General features: G+C 43.3%; 2 protein-coding genes across 3 annotated transcripts; both read left to right on the top strand.

Moving 5' to 3' along the window:
- The first annotated feature begins 11,627 nt into the window (after nt 1–11,627).
- On the top strand, nt 11,628–19,762 carry fhdc2 (FH2 domain containing 2). Its single transcript, XM_085905049.1, has 12 exons — nt 11,628–11,741; nt 12,613–13,094; nt 13,535–13,596; nt 15,212–15,314; nt 15,512–15,597; nt 15,845–15,945; nt 16,162–16,232; nt 16,319–16,426; nt 16,739–16,809; nt 16,990–17,107; nt 17,183–17,347; nt 17,421–19,762. The coding sequence occupies exons 2-12, from the start codon at nt 12,657–12,659 to the stop codon at nt 19,290–19,292; spliced, it is 3,195 nt and encodes a 1,064-aa protein (XP_085761175.1). The 5' UTR covers nt 11,628–11,741; nt 12,613–12,656; the 3' UTR covers nt 19,293–19,762.
- Nucleotides 19,763–20,943: 1,181 nt separating this feature from the next.
- On the top strand, nt 20,944–24,692 carry rhogd (ras homolog gene family, member Gd). 2 transcript variants are annotated; one of them, XM_085901979.1, is made up of 3 exons: nt 20,944–21,031; nt 21,602–21,818; nt 21,888–24,692. In XM_085901979.1, the coding sequence occupies exons 2-3, from the start codon at nt 21,631–21,633 to the stop codon at nt 22,204–22,206; spliced, it is 507 nt and encodes a 168-aa protein (XP_085758105.1). In that variant the 5' UTR covers nt 20,944–21,031; nt 21,602–21,630; the 3' UTR covers nt 22,207–24,692. The 2 variants fall into 2 exon arrangements, with proteins under 2 accessions (XP_085758105.1, XP_085758101.1); XM_085901975.1 differs by having other exon boundaries at nt 21,602–24,692.
- The last annotated feature ends 330 nt before the right edge of the window (nt 24,693–25,022 follow it).

The following is a 25,022-nucleotide window of genomic DNA, read 5'->3' as shown; positions in this document are numbered from 1 at the left end:
GAATAGGTCAAATTTCAGTTCAGAGGTGTCGAGGTCTGTCTGCTGTTTCTGTAAATCTCAACATTCCATCTCGTGTCATTCATCATGCCTTCATGAACCTTGTGGCCTCGCTTTTCTCCCTCTCTTCTGTTTTGGAAGATAGTGGAGGACCCAGTGACACCAATGGTGACAGCAGCTCTTAAGCCTCTGCTATCAATTACAGCGAATGATTGACATGACTCTCCAAACCTGCTCTTTTCACTCTTACGGTAGAATGTCTTCCGGTTATGATGTCTGACTTTGCCTTTTTTGCAGCTTCCGGCTTCCTGGAAAGCAGTGCGTCACACACACGCACACACACACACACACACACACACACACACACACACACACACACACACACACACACACACACACACACACACACACACACACACACACACACACACACACACACACACACACACACCCTGTTTTGGAATAATATCCTAACCACAGACATGCTTACTTACGACAGCGTTTTAATGGAAACAGTGGCCTCCCCCAACGGGGTTAAGATTCTATCTCACATGTCGAATATTTTCTTCAGGTAGAAAAGTCAACTTATCCGCACTTTGCCAGATCTCATTTAGATCCACCCGAGGGAGCATTTAGGTGGCGTACAATCTCGGAGACGGTATGTCTGGGGTAAGGGGGATTAAAGTAGATCAAGTCCCCCAGGCAGGATGGAGTATTCCTCGTGTTCCTTTACGGGGGAACGTTGTACACTCGTCAAAATACAAGAATCATTTGATGAGACTTTTTTCCTGATTATTGGTTGCTTATGCTTTTTCATCAACTTGTAGTTTAATCTATTCATCAATCTTTCATTCTGTTGCACAATAGACTTGCTTTATAAAGGACATTGTGGAAGTTGATTCCATGTCAATTTCATTTGCTTATTGTATTTTGAAGTCTGTTTTCATTTGTAGCCCTAATTCCATGTTGTTTAAATTTTTTTGTTCATACCAGCACAGTCCGTCACACCCCAGGACAATCTTTGGGTTTATGTTGGTTATTTAAAAAAAAAAAATTGACCTTATTTCTAGTAGGACTAAATGACAATGGCACAGGGGAAAATGACTTTAGTTGTTTGAAGCAATAATAATGACAAAATGCTCAAGATTATGTTTGAGTCAATCAGAATGTTGTTTCCTCAAAATTGACTGATACTCAAATACATGTTATTAGATGTTTTAAAATTGCAAGAGCAAACGTATGATGTCATATCATAATGGAAGTGGAATAATCCTTGAAATAAAAACACTTATGAAATGTTCAGTTTTACGTGAATAATTATACTATAAACAGTACGTTCAGGGGAACATGCTGTCCGTCATAGTGTACACTAGGAGTTAAAAAGATGTTTCCTTGTGGGGCTCGGCCCTCTTCCACCAAAACAATCAGTCGCACTTTGCAGTGCTCGCCTTCTGCCCATCACGCTTAACTTTTCAAGTGGCCTTCCCCACCAGCCTACAGTAATTGAACCATGGCCAGCCCTGAGCAAATAGGACTAGTGTTGTGTGAGGGGGAAAACACTTTATGGAGCCGTTTATCCAGAAAAATGGATCATCCGTCACTGACCCCACTCCCCTCCTGGTGCCCCTCTCCGCCCACGGGTTACATAATAGGCCCTACCTTGTGAGTCAGTCATGGTGAGGGGAACTTTTTGTCTGGAAAGAAGGTCACCACCAGAGAGTAGAAACTCAACAGGATCTTATTGGACTGTGACTACAGTACACTGCTGTATCATCATCATCCTAAAAACCACTTCCAAAGAACAAGGTGTGGTTGAACTACGTTAATGGGCAACCAATCTCAGTAAGCTACAGGTTGACAGTTCTTACATCAAAAGTAATTAGTTACGGTCTTCGTGTTCGTGTGAGAACTATTCTCTTCCTGTCTTATTGATGCAGGCTCAAGTTATATAACAGCACACTATGTCACACTAAAGGATTAGGACTTCTTTGAAAAGATAAGCTTTATGGATCATAAGTGACCCAGAGTTGTTTTTCTATCTTTGGTGTTTTATAACTAACTTCATTCTGTCATTCGCTATCATCGGTTGTAGCAACTGAAGCGGACATCAACAGGCTTACAAAATCATTTGCTTGTTCCTCTAGACAATTGTTATACTGTACAATTATTTACTCATGCAGTTGTTTGAACAGTTTAAATCATATCTGTCTTTTCCCACCCAGTTCTTTTCCTTTCCAGGTATCCTGTTTATATAATTCACACAGTCACAGAAATACAGCGGAAATTGGAACTCGCCTTGAGTCCATTTGCACAACTAGTTTTTATCATATTTTAAATGTCGATAAAAGAATGTGAAACCGATTGAAAACTTTTACCCCCCCCCCCAAATTTGACCCGAGGTCATATCAGGGCAAATGGAGTTGTTCGTTATCTGCGCATAAGCGGCCAAATCGGAAATGGGCCGGACCACAGTGACTGTGAAAGGAACAGGGAAGGAATTGGGAGGAAAAGGTGTGACTGCAGCCAGTTGACCACTACATCCCCTCCCCTCGGCAGTGGGGGCAATAAAACAAGAGGCAATAGACGCAACACACTCATAATGGAGTGTATAGCAAAGTGCAGCAATAATTCATGCGCTGGCAGCACATACGACGCCAAATAGAAATTTCGGATTCATTTATAACTTTGGCTGATACTTTTTCTTTGTGAGACGGAGTAAGGCAAGATTGACTTTTAGTGTGCATTATGCTTTTGTCTGTCCTCTGGACTCAAATAGTGATTACACAAACGGGCGTGGTGGTGGTGTTGGTGGGTGGGGGGGGGGGGGGAAGAGCGCCGGATTGCATTCAAGCACAGCTGTCCGGTGCTTAGGTCATTGGGGTCATAGGAAGCCATCAGAGGTTATTGCCACTTAAGTCCTCTCTTATGTTACTGTGTGTTAAAGGCCATTTGACGGTTCTATCCATGTTGCAACATCTAGAAAGTTACCTTGCAGATTTTTGTTTGGATTCCTGCAATCTTGCAGATTCACACGATTACATCCCTTCTGCGCTATCTCTGGGAAAAACAATTACAGGAACCGAGGACACTTTTGTCTTGCTGACTGTATGAATGAAAAGTGAAAACAATGTGAACTCAAAACTGTGTCCAAGTTCAGGAACTTCCCTTGGCTCAGCTATGCTTAGATAAGATTCCGTATAATTACTGCATGATTGAAGTCAACATGCATTTGCAATAAATAAATGTTGTAACAAGTTGCGAGGAGACAATAAACACCGTGATGGGCTCCAGCTTCCCCTCGAAAGCACTGGCAGGTCCACACATAAGAATTATTCCCTCCAGGGTCCATCCAGGAAGCAGACAAGGCAATAAAAGGTTCGAGATTGAAAAGTGAGGGTCATTGAGGGAGTGGACAAGGACCTGACCTTTGACATTGTCATCCCACAATTGCATATTTAAATACAACCCAATTTAAAAATCTATATTATATGTCAGTAAATGATAAATTCCAGGAAAATCCCGAGTGTGCTGGGTCCATGGCCCAGGACCACCCAGCTCTGTTGTGCCACTTAGTAGCTTCCCAGTCTACTTTGATGCCAATATTGGCACTATTCAAGTCATAAAATGTGTTTTGTTTATGCTTGACCACATCCCTGTCTGTTTTTGAGGCCTGAGTTCTGATTTTGACTTTTGAGGATTACACAACAAATATTCTCAAAATTATGTTGCAGTAGATCTTGTGTTTTTTGTTGTTGTTGTTTTTTTTAGTCATTTAGCTTTTAGATTGTCATTGCCCCACCAAAAATGTTCCTACACAAAGGTTATGTACAATATGAATTTAAGAAATAAAACTGTTGATTGCACCATATAAAAATAAATTCTTAATGTCACAACTTATATTGTTTACTAAAACGCTTGCTTCCGTTTTTGAAAAATTGCTTCTCAAAATTGCTTCTCAAATGAATTCATTGACGAGTAAAAATTGCTTTGCAAAGAAAAGTTATTTTGAGTCTCGTAAGATCAAGACAACCATTAAGACTGTCACTGAGAGACGATAGAAACCATGCTGCCTGCACAAAAATAAGGCGAGTATACCAGGCAAACACTTTTTAGGAAATGTGCCAGAGAGGGATGAAAGTTTTCTTTTAAACACAGACCCCCGCATCCCCTCCTCCTCCATGTCTTGCTCAGGTCACAGTTGGAAGAACATTTAGAATGTGCCATAGTCCACCCCCAGCATGCTCAATGAGGGAGGCGTCAAACACGAGTTTTCCCATTCATATGAGTGTGTGTGTGTGTGTGTGTGTGTGTGTGTGTGTGTGTGTGTGTGTGTGTGTGTTTGAGGGGGGGGGGGTGGCTGTAGTATCTGCTCTCGCTTCATCAGGGTCTGTCAGATATGACTCATTTCCATTTTTTAGTCTGGTCAGTATGTGATTAACTGGCCCCGTTAGACTCAATAAACACATAAACATCAACATGTTCCAGTTAACTCTTTACACTCGGCTGTCAACAGCAGACAGGTGTGAGTGGTGACAACAGGATGACGGACTTCAACACCTCTGCTCCCCGCTGATTTCCTCTCGCACGCCCCGGCTCCACTGCGAGCCCCACCCTGCAGCAACAAGAGATACGAGTGAAGTTGTACACGGCACACAAAAAATGCTCATGTTTGTTTTTGGAGGGTTCAACTGGTCAACAGTTTGAATACCTTCACTGGGTTAATCCATCTGACTGAAGAAGTGCCCATCTACTCAGACTTAAGTTAACCTCAAACCAATGCTGATAACCTCCAAGTCTAACCTGAGACCTTTGACCTCAACAATCGGGGCTTTTCAAACAACATATTGGCCTCTAGGGATTCAATGTGCATATTTTAAAGCATTTCTCTTTACTTAATCTAGTTTGCTTTCTTTCCGTGTCCCTGTCTTGTCCTGGATCTGGTTCTCCTCTCTCTGGTTGTGTTTCAGGGGCAATGCAAGATAATCCATTTAGTCTGTTTTCTTTCAAGCTCATCCAGAGTTTTTACAACGCTTTGCCAGAGGCTGCTGTGGCATACATGTGAGGAATAAACATCAATATCTTGTTTTGTTTAACCTCGAGGTTCTCAGGTCGAGTATGTACCCGAGTCTCCCATACACAGAATAAACATCAATGGGTGGCAATGACAATATAAGGCACATTCAAAGACTTTACAGATTGAAAATATCTCAGGATGTAAAAAGATGGATTGGGAGGAGTTAATATCTGGAATAACTATTAACATCAAAAGCAAGCTTTGTGGATATGATAGGAAACATTCATTTGAACTTTTCATTTGTGTTTTCATCTTGATAAACATGCTTTGAATTACAGTCGCACATGATGAAGAGCCTTTTTTTTGCTTTGCATTTGTCAACATCACTCAACTATTATTGAAGCTTTCCTTGAGCCTCTTGTTGAGTTCTTTAGATCCTCTCAAGGTTGAGTGCTTCATAATGGCTCAGAGAGCGTGATGGGAAGTCATGGTGGATAATAATGCTAAATTGAAGGCGATTGCAAAGCTTCTAAAGTGGTAAAGTGGTATAACTGCGTGAGACCTGCTTCGTTTCAATAAGCTTGACTATGGAGCGCTGTCTTTACCTTTACCCCCCCCGCACACACACTCTAGCAACAACTCGTGGGACGATCAAAATTTTGTAATTGTCACTCATTCTTTTGTTTTTTTTTCCCCCTTTGCTTCCTCTGCCAAACATGTCATTGCCCTGTGTGTAAGGGACAGAGAATGGCCTTGCGCGTCAGTTCCAAACAGAAAGAGAGAGAGAGAGAGAAAAGCTTGTGTTGTCCTCCCATTTATCTGACCTACATTTACTTATTATTTTGCTCTCCAAAATATGTCAGTGAAACACGAGCCCATTAAGTTTGGAAAGTGCACTCTCCTGCCAAGAAGAGAAGGCTGACACTAACGTCTCAGAATATCAGCAGGAAACAGCTAGGAAAGTTATCTTATTGAAGAATAGAAAAAGGGTACAGCCGGATATGTGCACAAAGATATTAGTGAGTTTCATAGATTGTTCTGTTTCAATAACCATATATCTACTAAATACACCATCACAATGGATCAGGAAAAAAAAATCAGTCTATCATTAAAATATGTATAGCATTGACGATTTATAGCCATCAATGCATATTACCTTGATTTCCTAGAGCTCAAAAGTATTTGGAGAAATAACATCTTTGGAAATATATGCATCGTTTTAATATAGATTTGTCCATTTATTATGAAATTTGTCCTCATTAGAGTTGCAGGTGTACTCGAGCCTATCTCAAATGACTTTGGGTGAAAAGTTTGTACGCCCTGCACTGGTCGCTGGAGCCAGAGCACATATATTAAAAAGAAACACCTATTCAGCACTCACATTCAGTCCATATTCTGGAGTCTTTGGTTTGGGGGACGCAAGGGTGCCATGTTTCGTTAGCACCCCCCAAGCTCTAGCAAAGGACAGGCAGCATTGTTATGCAACATTTGGTATGAATGAATAGGTTTGAGTGCGAGCCCAGTGAATGCATGTGGAAATGAGCGACTGAGTGGAGTGGCAAGGGGGATCCCGGAGGGAGTCCTTGGCCCTCACGTCTTCTGTGTTTGTCTGCTATTAGCCTAAATGTAGTCTAAAAGCTGTCAAGCTGGCCAGGTGGGCAGTGAGGAGGTTACAAAATGATCAGTTGAGCGGTTAGGTTAATTTTCCAAGACCAAATGCTTCATTTTTGTTTTACTTTGTGGGTCTAAACTTGATCTTTTTTTCTACTTAATACAGATTTGTTTTTTTTTTTTGTATTAACTCAGTATATGTTGTTTAACCCTCTTGGAGATATGTTTTTAAAACCCCAAATGTGACTTCCAGGACACATAAAGTGCTTGTTGAGAGGTTAAAAACAAAAAGGTCCCCTCTCCTCTGCGAGCAAAGCCGACCTCGGGCATGCAGCCAGTATTCCCACTGTCTCTTTCTGTGGATGACATCACTGGTTGGCATCAATAAGCGTGGGGGAATAATTCGGTTTTAGATGGTTGAAGTAACTATGACTGTGTGCTATGCATCACGGAATATGCACCGATATACTCAACATGAAGCACGTACATTTCGATCATTGTGGAGGTCAATACACTGGGACCTTAACTCTGGTTTCATTTCAGGTCAACAAACCTTTTTTGAAACTACAAACATGTAATGGGACTGTGGGCTGGTTTTACAAACGGGTGAGAAAAGAGGCGAACCTGTTTTAAGAACTCACAATAGACTTCATACATGACCACCCTAGCAAAGCCTTGCAGTTCACTATACGCTTTGCACTACATACACAGCCTACTCGGGAAAAGCCTTTATTTGCACGATGCGCTTTGTCAACCTCTATTTAGTCGCTTCTTTACAACCCACCCGGGTCCTTTGAATATTAACTGTGTGATCACTCTTGCCACACATGCAGCCTCTCTGGACCCCCAATCAACTCAGCCCGGCTCCCCTGCCGCTTGCTTCTAGGCTTTGTGCCCAACCACGGCTCAGTATACACACAATTGTCATTCACTGTGATGGAAATGTAGTAGAAGCGATGCTTCACTGACGTCGTTGAAACATTTCGATTCACACATCAAACAAATTGTTAAAAGTGAGGAAAAAGTGGTTGATTTGCTGCTGGGTGTCTTCGTCTCATTGTAAGCTGCTAGTGAAGTGCAACTGTTTTCCTCTTTGCTGTAATGAGCGTAGCAGCCGGAGCAGGAAGGTGGCAGAGGGTGGGAGAGTCTGAGCTGGTGTTTTTGCAGACCAATAATCTCCTTTATTGAGTCTCAGGAAATCCTAATTGGAGTCGGAAGTGGCCCTTGTGGCCAGATGTGCAAAGACAAACACTCAAAAGCAACCCCCAAGGACAATTGACCGCAAGCACCTGTGTGTCCTTGTCACCCGCTGAGTTTAATTTCAACTCGCAAACAACACACAATAACCAAGAACAACTGACCAAAAGTACCCCGGCAATCTTTGGGTAACCCCATTTTGAAGCAAAACAAAAAGGAAGACAAGAGCAGCTCCCTCACATCCAATGCTAAAATGCTATGCTACACTTGGGTAATATTGCAAAGCATCAAATAGTCACTCGGACAGGCGATAAAACCACAAAAGAAACCTTATCCTGGTTTCTCAATTCAATTTAGAATCACATTTAGGCAAATTAATTGTGACACACATAATCTAATCTAATTCCTCAGTTTGTCATCACAGCAAAAATAATGAGAAAAGATTGCACTTCCTTGTAGTTACAAAATAAGCTAACACTTAGCTAACACTTGTATTTGTTTTCGGCAGCATGGATGTACTGCGGCACGATACCCACTTGGTATCTACTACAATCTATTACAGTTAAAGAATATTCAGCAAATAACTCAAACCAAAATGTTAAAATATTTGTGTTAATGAAATAAAATCCAACTCTTAGGAAAAGTCTTAAACTATGACAAGCCCGATGCGGTGTGCTGCGTTGACCTTTGCACATTCCAAGAAGTTTCCATTTCATCTGCGGTATCTCTCACATCTTGAAAATCACTTATGATTACAAATGGGTAGGTTATGTACCCCCTTTAGTAAAATATCAAGTGATTAAGAGCAGAATAGGGATGACATCAGCACAGTAAGATTTGATGATGAGTAAGTGCCAAGATGTTCTCGAAATCATCGTTGCTTTTCCGGCCTTCTCCCGGAACACTGGGGCTGAGACAAACTACCTCACATTAAACACCAAGGGTTGAGACAAATATGTAGCAGGGAAGCTTTTTATGATGTCTCAAATCCTGACTCATGGTCTCTAATCTCGGCGTCTCCATGATGTTTATATCATCGTCTGTGAACCCCCGCACAGCAGCAAACAGTGTGAGAAGTCCCCTTGAGGTTTTCATGTATAGTTAGCAGCATGGGGGTTGATTCATGTAAATTCTGGAGATTTACAGACATTTATTGTGTGGGAGTGCAGAATTAAAGGGAAAAAAAAAACGGACCCGTTTCAATGTCTATGTATGTCTTGCTTGCCTTTTTTTCAGGCTTGTGGTCAGACCAAGTCCAGAGATTGTTGTCAGACCACAACTGCACGTGAGTGCACATCTAAGGAATCTGGATTTGATTAAGAAGACCCCCCCACCACCACCACCACCAGACTCACCGTCCCAGTTCCAGATCAGACCCAGGTGGTTGTGTGTTTTCCCATACAAGCTGTTTAAAAATATACCACAGCCCACAAACATAGTTACACTGACCTATTTACGCTACCACAAAACCTAGAAGGCGTGATAATCACATATTGCGATATCAATACTTTTGGTTTTACAGTCTCGTTTACACCGCATGTAAATGGGGCACCAGGGTTGATGATCAATGATTTCTTCACATCCTGGTTGTTTCCAGCATTGGTTTTGTGTGACATCACAATAGAAAAGTGAATTTTGTATTGTGATAATGTGTGTGTGCAGTCACTGGCGGAGCTAGGCTTTTTTTCCCTTGTGTGGGTCATGGGGGGCAAAGGTATATCAGGAGGTCCGCACAAACATATTTTTTCTTTTACAAATTCCAGAAATTATTCAGAAAATGCTGATAAACATACTTTATGTGCGCCATATGAAGAACAGGGGGAAAAAATCCCTAAAAATGCTCCAAAGTCAATTATCTGATCTGGCACCTGGGGGGGGGGTGTTGAAGGATATTCCAGGGGGGCAGTGCCCCCAGGCCCCCCCCTCAAGCTCCGCCAGTGTGTACAGTACAGTCATGGACAAGGGCAATAGTTTCCCTTTTGTGCAACACTTCAGGAGTTTCGAGAGATGGGCCTCCACAATACTCCCAAAGTTTAATGACTTGGAATTGGTCAAAAAACGTGAGACTCCCATCGAAATGTTACACGTGAACACCTTCATGCACATCCATTCGCTAAATAATGGAAGCACACGCAGTGAAGCTGACTGTTACGCAAAGAGGGCCTGTAAACACATTGCAGATTGTTTCGTCTTCCTGCAGTTTGGACGGTCCTGGTGAGACAAGTGATGGATGCCAAGTTAGTCCTTCAATATCTGCTGATCTCTGCCACCATGTCAATTAAATGAGTGCTGGCATGAAAAGTAAAAATTCACAGGCTTGTTTCGGCCCTGCATGAAACTCTCTCAAGAGCGGCATTTCCTTGTATGCTGAGAAACTCACTGTACGCTGGGATGTGAGCGAATGAATAGAAAATGAAGTTTCCTGAGAGAGGTTTGTTCTGGCATGGGTACGCTACAACCATGCCCTGGCGCACAGCGACAACAATGGGCAGTTCTGCGGGGTCATAACCTCCTAATTACCGCCGACCATGAGGCGATGACAGCGACTTGTCAGTACGTGCCTGTGAACGAGGCTACCTATGATGTCGCACCTCCGACGAAAGGTCATTGTGGGAACAGGTCTGCCAGCACCTGAGCCATTTCAGCACCACAGTACTACTTCTAACCTCTTGGCTTTCACCTGGGATATCTTTTTTTTTCCCCCAATTGACGGATGTATGGAAATCACTTGTCTCGTCTGAGAGCCATCCGTTGCTGCTCTCAGGTTCTCAATAGGATACGTTTCGTAGCTTGATCAAGGCCTTCGGCACTGGGTGGAGATCACAGTCCTGCTTCATAGACAGCGGAGGCTTAAGTGTCAACATAATGTACATTATACAGTAGTCTGTTAACCCTGCGCTTACATTTTAAAATTTTAGGTAGAGTGAACATAAACCTCAAAGTAGACACATAGATTTGGTGACAATTAATGAATCAAGTCTTTTCACTGCAATTGACATGTATCATTACATTTTCGATAGTGCTTGTCCTCGATTGCAGGTACGTATCCCAGCTGACTTCCGTAAGTGGTGTGACATTTTCTGGTTTTCTTATTAGCAGTGCCATTTTTGAAAAGTGTTTTTTTAAGGGGAAAAAGGATGTTGATGCTACATGTCTTCTGCACAGTTGCAAAGTTCTGGATTTTTAGTGGGTTTGCATGCTGTCCCTGTGTTTTGTGAGTTTTCTCCTGCAACCCCGAAGGCTTCTTACCATATTCCAAATGTGTGCATTATAGGTTAAATGATGTAAATGTGAATGCTTGCTTGCCTATATGTGCCCTGCCACTGACTGGTGCCAAGTCCAGGATGTGCTCAGTCAGTTGGGATGGGCTCCACTTATGACCACAGGATAAGCAGCAGAACAGGATGGATGGCTGGTAACAACTCAAATATGATTGGGTCCTTAATGCTCAACGGATTTCCCCTGCACATTGGGAGTGATCTCAAACCTGCCATAATTTCAGAATGAATACTGTTCTAGGATAGCCCTGTTTTTTTTTTAAAGGGGGGGGGGGGGGTAAGTAAAACCTATGGACTTTTAGTTTAATTTTGACCAGGTCCTCAAAGGTTAGATCACTGCCAAACTCAAAAACAAAACAGTTGATGTGGACCAAAGTTGAGTGAATCTGACTCCCACCTTGACAACCCTAAATCCGCCTCCCATGGGAAAGAATGGGAGGACACAATCAAGGCATCAGCTTCAGAGCGTGAGCGCGCCTGCGCGTCCACGACAACTTTTCGGTTCTCCTACTTATCGAGTTGACTACAGCGGGTGGAACTATTGTCTGATCACCGGGACGAAGAAGAAACAAAAACGGGAGTAAAATGTTGAATTGAAGTGTTTATTCATCTTTTGGAGTCGTTTGCTCGCTAGATCATACCAGGTAAGTGAGCGCTTGACTGGGCTCGCAGTAACGCATCCTAATATCGGAATATTTTCATCGCTGCATTTCATCCTAGAATAAACTTGGGGGGGGTTTAAATAGCATAAATTTACAATGCGCTTTCAAATGACTCACAAATGTGTCATTACACCATTTGGAGTGTGCGTGCGTTATCAATTGTGTTGATGTATAAATTAAATTACAGAGCGTGAATCTTCGCACACTGAGCTCAGGCGGTGGAAGACTTAAAAAGTTTCCCATAAGTTCTCATTTTCTTTCAAATGAAAATATCACGCAGTATTTATGTCCAAACTCCGCGTTGTGATTAAGACGTCGTTTTTGAACCAGCTTGCTGAGACTTCTGAGTCATACCTTAATTGCATTACTAATCCTGCTTAAACCTGCCGGTACAAGTGTGTGCAGTCAGTTTTGCGCCGTTAACCTCTCATAACGAGGCGGAAAAAAAATAATAATGTCAAGTCTACACCCTGTGCTTTTTTTTTTTTTTGTGTGTGTGGTTAGAATTACATCACTCTCCATCCCTGTAGTGTCTCCATCTATTCTAATTAGAAGGGATCGGTGCACGCTGGGGGTGTGTTAGCATGATGCATGTGAGTTGAACAGGACGGGACAAGCAGTTCAAACAGCTTACTGTGCAGAAGTCATATCAGGATAAACTTTCCCTGCCTTAAAAAAAAAGTTACAAATTTGCATTGAAAGTTGAAGCTGAGTAATTCAAGTTCAAAGTGCTAATGGAAGGGAAGATGGGTTCGTAGTGAGGTGAGGTCATTTGTGGCTTCTGATGGCTTTCCTCTATCATTTTGCACTCAATATTGCCTGAGATGTCATTTTTTTGTTTGTTTTTGCATAGACTGGTGGACCTTCGAACTTGGAAAGACATCGCCAACCAATTAGATGCTTATCAACCTGACTCTCACCGTCAAGGAATCTCGTGCCTTTCATGGAACACTGCCTCCTATCCTCGACGATCCAGTGAAAGTCATGGATTCATGCACGGTGGCGGTGCCTGTCCCGGCACCTCCACCGCCACCTCCCCCTCCGCCTCCTCCACCTCCTCCACCCGCCTCTTCATCGCATTTCAGCCGGACGGACAGCGCTCGTCGAAGCCGGCTGAGGAAGCTCAACTGGGAGCGTATCCCCAAAGAGAAGGTAGAGGGGAGGAAGAGCGTGTGGAGCGGTGCAGGCCCGGGAGAGGACGAGTTCCCCATAGATCTGCATTCTCTGGACGAGCTCTTTGGCCAGAAGGACAGTAAGCCCGAGGATAGGAGCAACACTTTGAGACGACGGTCTGGTCTATTTCGCTGTAAAACTCCTCAGGACAGCCCGGAGGAGGTCAGTGCATTTACTCTTAAAAGCTGGGTCAAAAGTAACCCAAAGTCATCCAAAACTCAAATGTTGGGTTGAGGATTTGACCCAGCATGTTGGGGAAAGATTTAGATCAAACAGGGGGTAACTTATACCAATACAATGTTGTCGGTACAGCTGTGGTGGAAAAAAAATATTACCAACATTTGAACCCTGTATCAGAATGTCACATTAAATGTACTTAAATTCAATGTCAGAAAGGGCAACCAGCTTCAGATTTTTAACATGCCCAAATTCAATCTTTAAGCCAATCAGCTCAACCCAACCTTGGGTAAAAGTAACCCAATCTGCTCAAAATCCACTGCTGACCCACCCAGTGAATTAGCAAGACAACCCAACATGTGTTCCAGCAACTAATATTTTTATTGTATGATTGTGTTTATTTTACCACGACTTTCAATTTACAGATCTTCCTACTGGACTCTAAACGCAGTATGAACATTGGAATATTTCTTCGACAGTTCAAAATGTAAGCCCATTTCTTCTTACCTAGAACCAGAACTATCAAACACATGTATAATTTCTTCTATGTCTGCAGTATGCAACTAAAACAACTAAAAATATTTATATTATGTTATATATAATATGTATACTACGTATATTAGTACATTACATATATACTATATTATGAATTTCATCCTTTGCTTAAGGTCTAGTCCAATCCAGTCACGAGAAAGTAGTGCAGGAAACAGACATGTTCAATTGCGCCCGAGGGGAACAACACTTGACTTGCACGGTCATAAATCAAGCAGTATGGCGTTGGTGTCAGAAGATTGAAGGGAGAGGGGGTGGTGCGAGTGTCATGGGTGTGTTCCTGTCGATAGATATTGCAGGGGCACAGGTGCTCCCATCCTAACAGATGGACTGGATGTCCTTAAGTGTCCATGTTTAACGCTTGGGAGTTAGAGTTGACACCTGCTCAGGCCCCTCCAGAGGGTCTCCTGTTAAGATGACCCCAATCTATGAGGGATCTAACCAGTGACCATAAGACATCTATGCTCCTTATGTTTTTTTGCGTGAGGGGGTTATTATAATAGCGTTTTTGTACAAAAGTTGACTTTCTGTACAGTAGACAGAGCAACGTGTCTATTCGAACCTGGATTTGTCGAGGCACGTTGATGATCCCAAATGAGAAAAGAGCTTCTTTATGTTAACTCATTTGTGTGATCCAGATCTTTCTTGACTTGTAATTGAAGATGAAGCTTCTGTTGAAATACGGCATCGCCTAGGTTTTGCCAGTTTGTTTGTTTTTGAGTGCCTGGGAGCAAACGTCACCCAATTGCACCTAAGGCAGTATCTAATGAGATCAGCAAGAGCTATAAATAATGATTCTTGACAAAGAACAACTTTTGATATTTTATTCTCATTGGCACATGTAATAAAGTTAGATATAAAAAAAAAAAATCCCATTAGATAAGAAGACTATGAGCCAAGTCCTGAGGCGTTTTTCGAAATCAGCAAATGTTATGCATACTAAAAGCGTCTGTACCACAAATGGAAAAGAACTGGAACAGATGTGAAGGGCTCTCAATAAGTTGGCCTACATGAGAAAGTGGCAATTTCGGGTCATGTGCAAACAGACCCATAAGTCTGTTTGCACATGATTGAGGTAGCCTCGCTTTCTCCAAATCCCCACTAAAATATAGTTGTGATCTTTGTAAAGTATGTGAAGTTGTGTGGTGAACTGTGTTATAAAATGTCGTGCTTATATGGCAAATATTTGAAATCAAACCAGTGCTGACTGTTGCAGTACGTGATTGGCTGTGAAATGAGGGTAAGCGGAAAACTTTGAGAGGAAAAGATGAGCTGTGCCACTTGGGTGAGACAGCCACAAGTCAAGCAGATCAATTTCTTCAGAAACTCCAGACACGTTATGCACACAAACGTTTGCAGTGTGGCGTCACCCGACGGCCTCCCTCCCCCAAACGTTGACTGATAAGAAAAGGCAAAAGCCTCATTATCTCGTGATGATGTGAAAAACAAATAGGAGGGTGTTAGAGAATGAAACTGTTGCAAGTCTGGTAGGCCCATTGCCTGCATGATGTCATACTCATAGCGCGTTTGCTGTGTTATTTTTTCCACAGGCCGGCAAAGGAGATAGTTGAGGATATCAGGCACGGAACTGGGGACCGTTACGGAGCAGAGAAACTGACGGAGCTCAGCAAGCTGCTCCCCGACAATGAGGAGGTATTGTGACCCCCCCCCCACCCCCACCCCACCCCCTCCACACACTACTCATCATCTGGCTCTGGTTAGGATGATCAAAAAGTTTACTGTTACACTGAATCGTATGATGTGGGCTAATGATGGTGAAAGAAATTGGAATCGACCGTTAAACAGCAATCTGGTTCGCTGGATTCTTCTCAACATCTGTTCTCTTTCAGGAATCTCGCCTGAGGAGCTTCAGCGGGGAACGTCGCTGGCTTGGAGAGCCTGATCTTTTCATGCTCCTGCTGGTGGAAGTCCCCAGGTACGATCCCTCCACCTGAGCCCTGCTTTGGATTCTAAAACCCAGCATGCGCCCCTATGTGCTTTTTTTGGTTGTTTTTCATAGCTTGAGTAGCCGATGACTCACGTGCTTCCTCTTAAAATGACGTGTGTTTATTTAAATGATGACCAGGAGTGCCTTTTTGTCTTCATCATCACTCATCCGTGCCTATTCACTCATCCCCCCCCCCCCCCCCCCCCCTCCCACTGTTTTGCTCCCCTTCTATTAGTTTTCGCCTTCGTTTGGATGCCATGATCCTACAGCAAGAGTTTGACCCGGCTCTGACCTCTCTGTGTGTGGCAGCCAGATGTCTGAGGGAGGCAGCCAGAGGTAAAGAAACAGCGGGGAGTTATGTACTCGAGCCTAGCGCTATAAAGTTCTTTGTTTCGGTCCCTTTTTGAATGCTCCCATATAGAATTAGTTCAGGGTTTTAAGTAGAGAACGTACAATGCAAGATGATCTTGTTTTAAGAGAATATTCAAGAATATTGTAAAGACTCATTTGCTTATTAAAAGAAGTTTGCTTTTTTTTTTATGTCTCCCTTAGAACTGCTGAGCTGTCCTGAGTTACACTCCATCCTCCGTTTGGTCCTTAAAGCAGGAAACTACATGAATGCTGTGGGTGGCCCTCTTTTGATTTAAAATTTCAATTGACACGAGTTGTGCGTTTGCATCTTTATCTGAGCTTGTGTGTGATTCCTCAGGGTGGATACTCCGGGAATGCAGCAGGATTCCGAATTTCATCACTGCTCAAACTAGCTGACACCAAAGCAAACAAACCAGGCATGAATCTGCTTCATTTTGTAGCGATGGTAAGAGTTTGTCTCTTCATATAAACAGGATCCATCCAGCCATTTTCCAAACTCCTCGTCCTCATGTCATATTTTTACGGAGACGGAGTGTGATGCGTGTGGTGTTTACATGGTATAGATTTATATGCACACCATATAGAGTGTGCCTGCGACCCTTGTGAGGAGAAGCGGGTCAGAAAATGGATGGGTGGATGAATGAACGTATACGTACATATGTAGATGTAGTTTGCAGCATGTATGGCTTTGGGAGCATTTTAGCATTTGCTAATTACATTTAATTTCATTTGAAACAATATTTTTTTGTCTCCACAGGAAGCTGTGAAGAAGGATCAGAGTTTACTGTCATTTCCTAGCCAACTGGGCCACGTTGGCTCCGCCTCTAGGTCAGTCGCTTCTTGAATCGAGGATCCAACGGAATGAATATGAATATTATAAGATTTGAGTAATACGGAGGATCGATTTAGATGTTCTTCAAATTTTTCTGAAAAATGGACCCTGCCGGTTAAGATAACCAGAGTGTCAATCGTGATAGTCTGGTTTAATGTTGTTTGTTGAAAATGCAGGTTATGCGAGGAGTCTGTGTTGGAGGATTTATCCAAGTTAAAAAGTCGAGTCCTGGCGCTGAAAGCAAATGTCCTGACGGAGAGAGAGATTTTGCAGCATGCACAATCTTTCTTAGAGGTAAAACTCACTGATTGATGCCCTCATTGCGGAGCACCCAATAGTTTTCCCCAAATTGATTATTTGTGCTTGCAGGTGACAGAGGAACGTCTAAAAGAGGCAGAGGATGAGGTTGAGGGTATGAAGATGTCAAGTCGAGCATTGGTGGATTTTTTCTGTGAGGATGACAGCACATTTAAACTAGAGGAGGCCTGCAAGGTCTTTGACTTATTTTGCCAGCGCTTCCAAAAAGCTGTCAAGGTTAGATCCACAAATGTGTTATCCTATGGAAGTAGTCCCAAAGCTAACCACACACTTCCCTCTTTTGTTATAGGAGAATGCAGAGCGCGAGTTGAAGGAGCAGAAACATCTGGAACGTCAGAGGGAGATGGTGGAAAAGCGTCGCTCAGTGGCTGTCTGCACTGGTCTGGACCTGGGCCACAGCCTGGCAAGAGACCGTCACAGTCAGGAGAACCAAGATGAGCTTGAGAGACTCCTCGAAAAGAACTTGAGCTACACCTGGAGCCGTCGCAGTCTGAGAAGTTCTGATACGCGCAGGCACTCTCACTACCTGCAGAGCGACAAGAGCTTTCCAGAGTTGGGCAGCAGCCCGACGGCCGTCAGCTGTTACTCAAACAGCTCGTCCGACCACGAGACATCCACTGTGCTTTGTAGCTCTCCAGAAACGGATGGCTTTTGTTCTCCAGTTGGTCAAGAAAGTTTTTTGGACAAGAGTCAGTCATGCCAATACCAGGCAATCAGTCGGTGTATGGAGGTCGTTCAAGAATCTCTGGTTGGATCGTATTCGCAACATGGACCCGAGTTCACGGTTGGGCGACACGGGTCCGAGAGCATTTCTCTTCAAATGCAGGCATCGGAAACGAGTGGACTCACAAAAGAAGATGCGATGTCGTGTAAGCAGAAGGCCAGCAAGAACAACGAGTTCTCTCGGAATTCTGCTGCTATAAACGCAGATGCCCCTTCCCTCTGTACTAAAAGCCAGAACTCCGGTCAGACACATAGTTTTGGAATGCGCCAAGCTGAGAGGAATAATTTGCTTCAAAATAAATTAAACAGTTGTCGGGTCGGTGGCTCTGAACCTCAGTCTGCGCCTATGAGTGGAATACTTCATAGCGACAACCGCGCCACATCATTGAGAAATCGGAGAACTGAGAAAGAATCGCCTTTATCTGTAAATGCTACAGGTAAAGTGGAGTTGCAGTCATTAAACGGAGGGATCAAATCAAGTGCTGCTACGTCCAAGCCTGAGGAGTCTTTGAGGAAGCAGTTAAACACAGAAGGGTTGCTGACACCTGTCGGGGAGAACTGGATGCCGCCCAGCTTGCCGGAGTTCAGCCAGTCACACCCTGAGGAAAGTTCGGATGTGCAGAGTCCCGAGCGGGAGCTGGCGAGGTCGTACTCCCGTGTGGGGGAAACTCTAGAGTGCCACACTCTTGTGAAAGGCCTCCGATCCTACGACGCACTTTCACCGCCAACATCTCCCAGCCCGCGACCAGGGCCGAGCCTTTGCTCCAAGTGGAGAAAAGAGAGGGAGGTTGAGCCGCCAACTTCGGCTTCTCCGTCGTTAAAGGAAGAGAGGCGCGCCTTGAAGGTTCCTGTACGTGGTGGCATCAGGGTTAAGAGAGGACCCGGGTCACGTGCAGAAACCTCCAATGGCGCAGGTGTTCCGAGAGTACGGCCCAAAACTGAGGCTTCGAATAGGCCCCCAATAGCCTCCCCAAGCCCCCCAGAGACCTCACGTTTGTCCATGCGTTCATCTCCTATCACGCAGCCTGCCTCACTTCATTCAGATGTCAAAAGAAGTGGCAGTGCCCGAGAAAGACCGCAGACTGCTAATGAGCCACGGACTCCTGCAAAGTCTCCCCTGACCCGTAGGACCTCGGAAAGACCGACAACAGAGAAGGTCTCGGGCAAAACCCAGTCGGCATTCGTTCGAGGAAGTCCTCTCCGCGTGTCAAAACGAGTCGCCCCGAACTCTGAGACTCAGACTACCGCCAAGGCTCTCCCGGCCCACAGTCCATCTTCTGCCACAGCTAAGACCATACGTACAGCCGTCATGTCCGTAGCCCGGAATAAAAACACTAAAACCACAAACACAGGCACCTGTCCTACCTCGAAAACCCCTTCACGAATTCCTGGTCCCAAAATGCTTCGAGCAACTACAACTCAGCCACTGTGGAAGTGAAAAGAATATATTTGATGCTTTTGTCTCAGTCTATGCAGAGCTGGTTATCTCTGTACGCGATCGGTTCCATGACCTTCGACTTGTGTTTGTAGCTGATCTATTTTGATATCAATTGCAACACATGAAGTAGAAGAGTAAATCCTCTTAAGCCCTACCTCGTCTTGCAAGGTGTATCCTTTGCAGGCAATAGGATACAACTCAATTACCACAATGTGCCCAATCAGACCAGTTTGTGCTCTTGTTAAAGTGTATTACATTTTCTATTTTGAATACTGAGAGCTAGGCCTCTGCTGGAAGAAAATACATTGTTCTCATCCCATTTTGGTACAAACTTTGTATCCTTCTATTGTGCACAAACTGAAGAGGCAGGATGGAGACAACCCCCCTCCCCCTATTTTGTATCAAAAGAATACGTAACTTTATTTCACAGCATTTGCTGTTCACTGTATTATGTGAATAAAGAAGGCGATATGGACAAATGTGTTTCTCATTGCTGTTGGTTGGCGTTAACTCTCAAACCAGACATTACTGAAACCAGTTCCTCCAGAAATTGAGTTAGCATACAGCCAGTGGTGGTCAAGGCCTTCTTTGTTGGCGATCTGAAACAGTAAGCTACATTTACCATCAAAATTCAAATATTTGTCTTGTGAATTTGTATCCATTAATTGTCCAAAATCTATTCCTTGGATGCTACCACCACCGTTTGGGAATCCTGAACTATATGTTCCTACACCCTTGCCATCATCCTCTTGACATTTTGCCATGATTATTTCTTCTAAATTACACTTCATTGTTGCATCTCAACACAATTCAGTAGCCTCAATTATGTAGACGGCTGTCGTCATGGCGATGCCTTAGACGTTACGGGATTCTTCTGCCAAACAAGGGGGCAAAAGGGTTGAGGCAGAGCATGACTGCGGGTGTTGAAGTCCCAGTGGGAACTCTCTCTTCACAGGCCGCAGTGACGCCAAAGCCTTTTGGGAAGAGCGATAAAGTGGTGCCACTTTTTGTTCTTGAGTGTCCGGTGTGTCGCAAAGGACTAGCCTCTTAACCTCAGTGCGTAAAGGTGACATCATCAGTCGGTGTCCAGTGGTGCAAGACAGAGTGATCCCTCTTTTAGTTGCTTTTGTTTATTGTTCCTGGGTTTGAACAGAACCTGATGCCTCATGTTCCTTTTGTTGTCAAACCCATAAAAATCGAGTATGGCATTTGAATACATTCTATCTATCTATCTATCTATCTATCTATCTATCTATCTATCTATCTATCTATCTATCTATCTATCTATCTATCTATCTATCTATCTATCTATCTATCTATCTATCTATATATATATATATATATATATATATATATATATATATATATATATATATATATATATATATATATATATATATATATGATTATAAAATTGATGATGAATTATTATGTGACGCCTGTGTTGGCCTTTGCATCATGACAAATTACAAATATTAAATATGATTCATTGAGATACGATTTTTTTTCCGCTAGAGGACTGCTGTTTGTGAGCGAAAAAATGATTTTTGGCCGTACAAACCTAAACGTTCAACTAACTACACTACCATCTAGCGTCAAGCAAAACAAGTATCAAAAAGCTTAAACTACATTTCCCAGCTTGCACCATTCTGTTACGTCACCTATTACGTTTTGGGCAGCTCCCCGGATGCGGCTGTGATTGACTGTACCAGGCAAAAGAGAACGCTAGCTAAGTGGCGGTAAGTGACAAAATCCTTAAAATGTCATCGTTGAAGCCCAAGTTGGCGTCGAAAACAAGTGTTAGGATACGGAAAATATTATACTACGGCCATGAGGGGGATTTCAGCTAATAAAAAGACGTTTTGAATCAGTAGCGTGATATAAATTCATTCAAGTTGTTTGCTAAGTGGATAGCTTGGCTGCTATCGTACGCGCTAGTTCCTTAGCCAGATGCTACCCGCCAGTGGGGAACGCCTAGCCCGTACTTAACGACATCCCCGAGCGAGAATAACTACAAGTTCACAGTCAGACTTTCGCCTCAGTGCTTTTCCATTCCTGCTTTTTTTTTTTTTTCCCTTCAGAGGTCATTAATTGCTGGATGTGTGAATCTGTCCTCCATTTTCACTGCTCAACCCAAATTACGACATTAGCAAATTTAGCCCTTGCTAGCCCGTTTGTGTTCTGGATTATTAATGCTTGACTGAAATACACGTTGGGCGGTGTCAGCGTTCCGGTTTAGGGGTTTCGAGCATTGTTTAATAAAATTAAAAATAGCAATTTTGACTTACCCGGGTGTCCTTTGCCTTTAGGTGCTGCAGCCCCAGTGGTCGTTGGCAGGATGCAGACCATAAAATGTGTGGTGGTTGGCGATGGGGCAGTGGGGAAAACTTGCCTTCTTATCTCATACACCACTAATGCCTTCCCTGAAGAATACATTCCAACGGTGTTTGACAATTATAGCGCCCAGATGAGCGTGGACGGCCGCACCGTCAGCCTCAACCTGTGGGACACGGCCGGCCAGGAGGAGTACGACCGCCTGCGTACTCTTTCCTATCCTCAGACCAACGTCTTCATCATCTGCTTCTCCATCGGCAGCCCCTCCTCCCACGCCAACGTCAGGCACAAGTGGCACCCCGAGGTGTCTCACCACTGCCCCAATGTGCCCATCCTGCTGGTGGGCACCAAGAGGGACCTGAGGGGTGACGTGGAAACGGTGAAGAAGCTGAAGGAGCAGGGTTTGGCTCCCACCACCCATCAGCAGGGGAACGCCCTCGCCAAGCAAATCGGGGCCGTCAAGTACATGGAATGCTCGGCGCTGCTGCAGGAAGGCGTCAGGGAGGTGTTTGCGGAGGCCGTCAGAGCAGTGTTGTATCCCGTCACGAAAAAGAACGCCAAGAAATGTGTGCTCTTGTAATAACGCTTCCTGGATTTGGATTGTGGAGATCCACAGATGCGAACGATGGCTGCTTCCATGCCACCTCGAGCAGTTTGCTCACTTCTTTTTCAGCTCCTTTTTCCATCTTCAGGAGGGCTTCATCCTTACGACGCCATCATCACCAAAGTGACTTTGACGAAACGGGGGCAAAAAAGTGGATCTTGTATTTTTCTTACATTTAAAATTTTGATATTTACCCGTTCTTCACGTTACACTTGTTCTAGATTTATAGCGTCCCTGCTTTGCCTTTCTAAACAAATGCTGATCATGGTTGTCACAAGCCATCTAAACCAAGCTGCCCTATTTGACTGGAGAGAAGAGATCTACTGTTGTTTCGGTGGAGAACTAGTGACTACCTCATACTCTAAACTTAGGTTGCATCTCGTGAGTCTCAAGCAACTGCATTTTGACCCGGGCTATTAATTAGTCGACGCGGCTGAGCAGCCTTTTTTTCCAATTTAAACAACTTGAGTCCAGAAAAGGGCAGAATGAAGTCTAGATGGGAGCCAATTCCCAGTATGCTCAGATGTGCTGAGTCCGGGGTATTGGAAAGAGAACTTCAGGTCGTAGCACAGCCCTCTTGGGTCTCTTCTCCTTCAGAAATGTGCCTAAGAATGACCCTTGACACTTGGAATAAGATGGGCCTTTGACCCCATTTCCTTGATCAGTTTTCTCAGAATTTTCTGAACTCCTGTTTGTTTGGCAGCGCTGGGAGGTGGTGGCCAAGTGCAGATGTAGCTAGCTAGCTTCACATAGTCAACGGCATTGCAGTCTTTTAGACAGCAACAGCGCCTCTGCTGGTTGCAGCCAAGTAATGCACTCCATATTGCCTCTTTTGCTAGCCAATGGATTTTGTATGCCCTTCTCTATTCATATTTACAGAAACTCTATTTTCTGAACATGTTGAATTTCCTCCTCAAATGTTTTTAAGTGGCCAAAGTGGAATATATATTTTTGTAATCACTTATGTTTATTGGATCTTAAAGGTGGTAAAACCCACACTTGCATCATGACTGCCTCCATGCATGAAATGCTAGCAGATGACTATGAATTACCCCGCACATACTGAAATACAATGGAACTTGCAACGTTGAACAATTTCTGTTCAAGTTGTTCCAATTTAGAAAAAAAAAAATCTCCCTTTGGAACTAAAGTAAGTTGAGTTCATGTGTTCCAGAGTCAAGCTGTCGCTGTCAGTAATTCTTTATCTGCTCTGCAGCAATTGTTTCAAGTAACATTTTAACATTCCTACCAGTATCGTGCTGCTACCAGCCCTATTTTTTTTTGCTGCTGATCTCAACCACCTAAGGCAAAGCAAAATCAAACATTAAGTCCTCTTCACCAGTAGTCGTTGCTATACTGTGGCAATTTAACACATTGCAGGATCGTCTGGGTCAGGCAATAAGGTCGCAAATGAAATTTCATAAATCTAAACTGCTAGAAGTATCGTTACTGTGAGTACTCAAGACTGAATATGCGCACTAGTATTAATCTGAAAACGTGTGCTATCAAACATCCCTAATTCCTACTAGTCATAAACTCCTTGATTGTTGAAGATGCCAGCTAGATCGGTAATGGAGACGAGTTATTGGTGAGCCTTTTATCATTTTCCTGCTAGTCCTTAGCTGTCTTTTTTTTTCCTTCCAGCCACATGCTGCTCATAATTCTCATGCTGAACAGCGTCCAAAAACTTGTTCCCAAAGTTGCACTTCTGGTTTTGGTGATTATCATATTAACCCCCTTTTCCGCCATTTCCGCCACCCTCGTGTTAATTATACCTCTTTTGGGCTATTTGACTTTGTAGGTTCCATTGTATTTGAGCAGTATTGCAATATATACTTCTTATATTAAAATAATTTCATAACTGAAAAAGGGCTATTACTTCTGCGGTGTGCATTTTTTGCAGCATGTTGAAGCACCCAAACTGTCATGATTGATGGTAGCGGCCAGGATGCCTTATCCAAACCAAAAGCCACAGTGGGGCTCCTTTGACAAAGTTTGTCATTTTAATGCCACAAAGAGCTCCAAGCCGTCATGCTATGACTTTCATATTTGGTCATTGAAGCCTTACTTTCTTCCTGCCAGTAAACATACTGCAGTGCTCTATAAAACAGCTGCAGAAGTGACATCTCAGTGCGCCGCAACCACCCCTTTTTTTTTTTTTTTTAACTCACTGTGGTTTATATGCCTGCATTGGTGGATGTGGTGCAGCAATAACTGCATTGGTGGAAGGTGCCTTGTCAATTTAAAGATTTGTGTTTCTTGTGAGAATAAGCGGTGGCTTTCTTTTAGCATCAATAACTGTTTCAACTGTGGAGTTAATTGTATTAAATTGGTTTGTTGTGCTCTGTAACAACCTAAGCGCAATAACAGCAAAAGGGCTGAAATTTGAGGAAAAACATTGTGTTGAATGTAAGTGCACAATTAGAAAAACTGTGGTCAGCTTTTTTTTTTTTTTTTTTTTTTAAATCTATATTTTGTATTCCCCTTTAACCGGATGTCCAGATTTCATTCAAATAATATGATGCAAGTGGAACATGCACCTGTGGGCTCTCTGTCGTCTGCGTCCCAGAGCTGTTTGCTACGGCGCGCGTGGTACTACGCTTTTACACTGGGAACTTGATTTGTAGAGATCTGTAATTGTTTTATATATAACAAAGCATATTTGTATAAATGAACTAACAGTGAGATGATTTTAAATTATGCTAAATAAAATGGTCGTTCAAACCAGTTCGGGTGTTGTCAGTGTTATATATTGATTATATTGGCAGTGTAATTCTATTGATTTTAAATGA

The sequence above is a fragment of the Syngnathus leptorhynchus genome, chromosome 2 (assembly GCF_054491065.1).
Source record: "Syngnathus leptorhynchus isolate UIUO chromosome 2, UIUO_Slep, whole genome shotgun sequence".
NCBI classification, from domain to species: domain Eukaryota; kingdom Metazoa; phylum Chordata; class Actinopteri; order Syngnathiformes; family Syngnathidae; genus Syngnathus; species Syngnathus leptorhynchus.
This window is presented reverse-complemented; position numbering and strand designations above follow the sequence as displayed.

What these genes read in the sequence shown, in the direction of transcription:
- fhdc2 (XM_085905049.1), top strand. Translation starts at nt 12,657, where the DNA reads ATGCTTATCAACCTGACTCTCACCGTCAAGGAATCTCGTGCCTTTCAT. An exon ending in ATGCACAATCTTTCTTAGAG is followed by an intron (nt 17,108 to 17,182) that starts GTAAAACTCACT and finishes TTGTGCTTGCAG; the next exon opens with GTGACAGAGGAACGTCTAAA. An exon ending in GCTTCCAAAAAGCTGTCAAG is followed by an intron (nt 17,348 to 17,420) that starts GTTAGATCCACA and finishes CTTTTGTTATAG; the next exon opens with GAGAATGCAGAGCGCGAGTT.
- rhogd (XM_085901975.1), top strand. Translation starts at nt 21,631, where the DNA reads ATGCAGACCATAAAATGTGTGGTGGTTGGCGATGGGGCAGTGGGGAAA.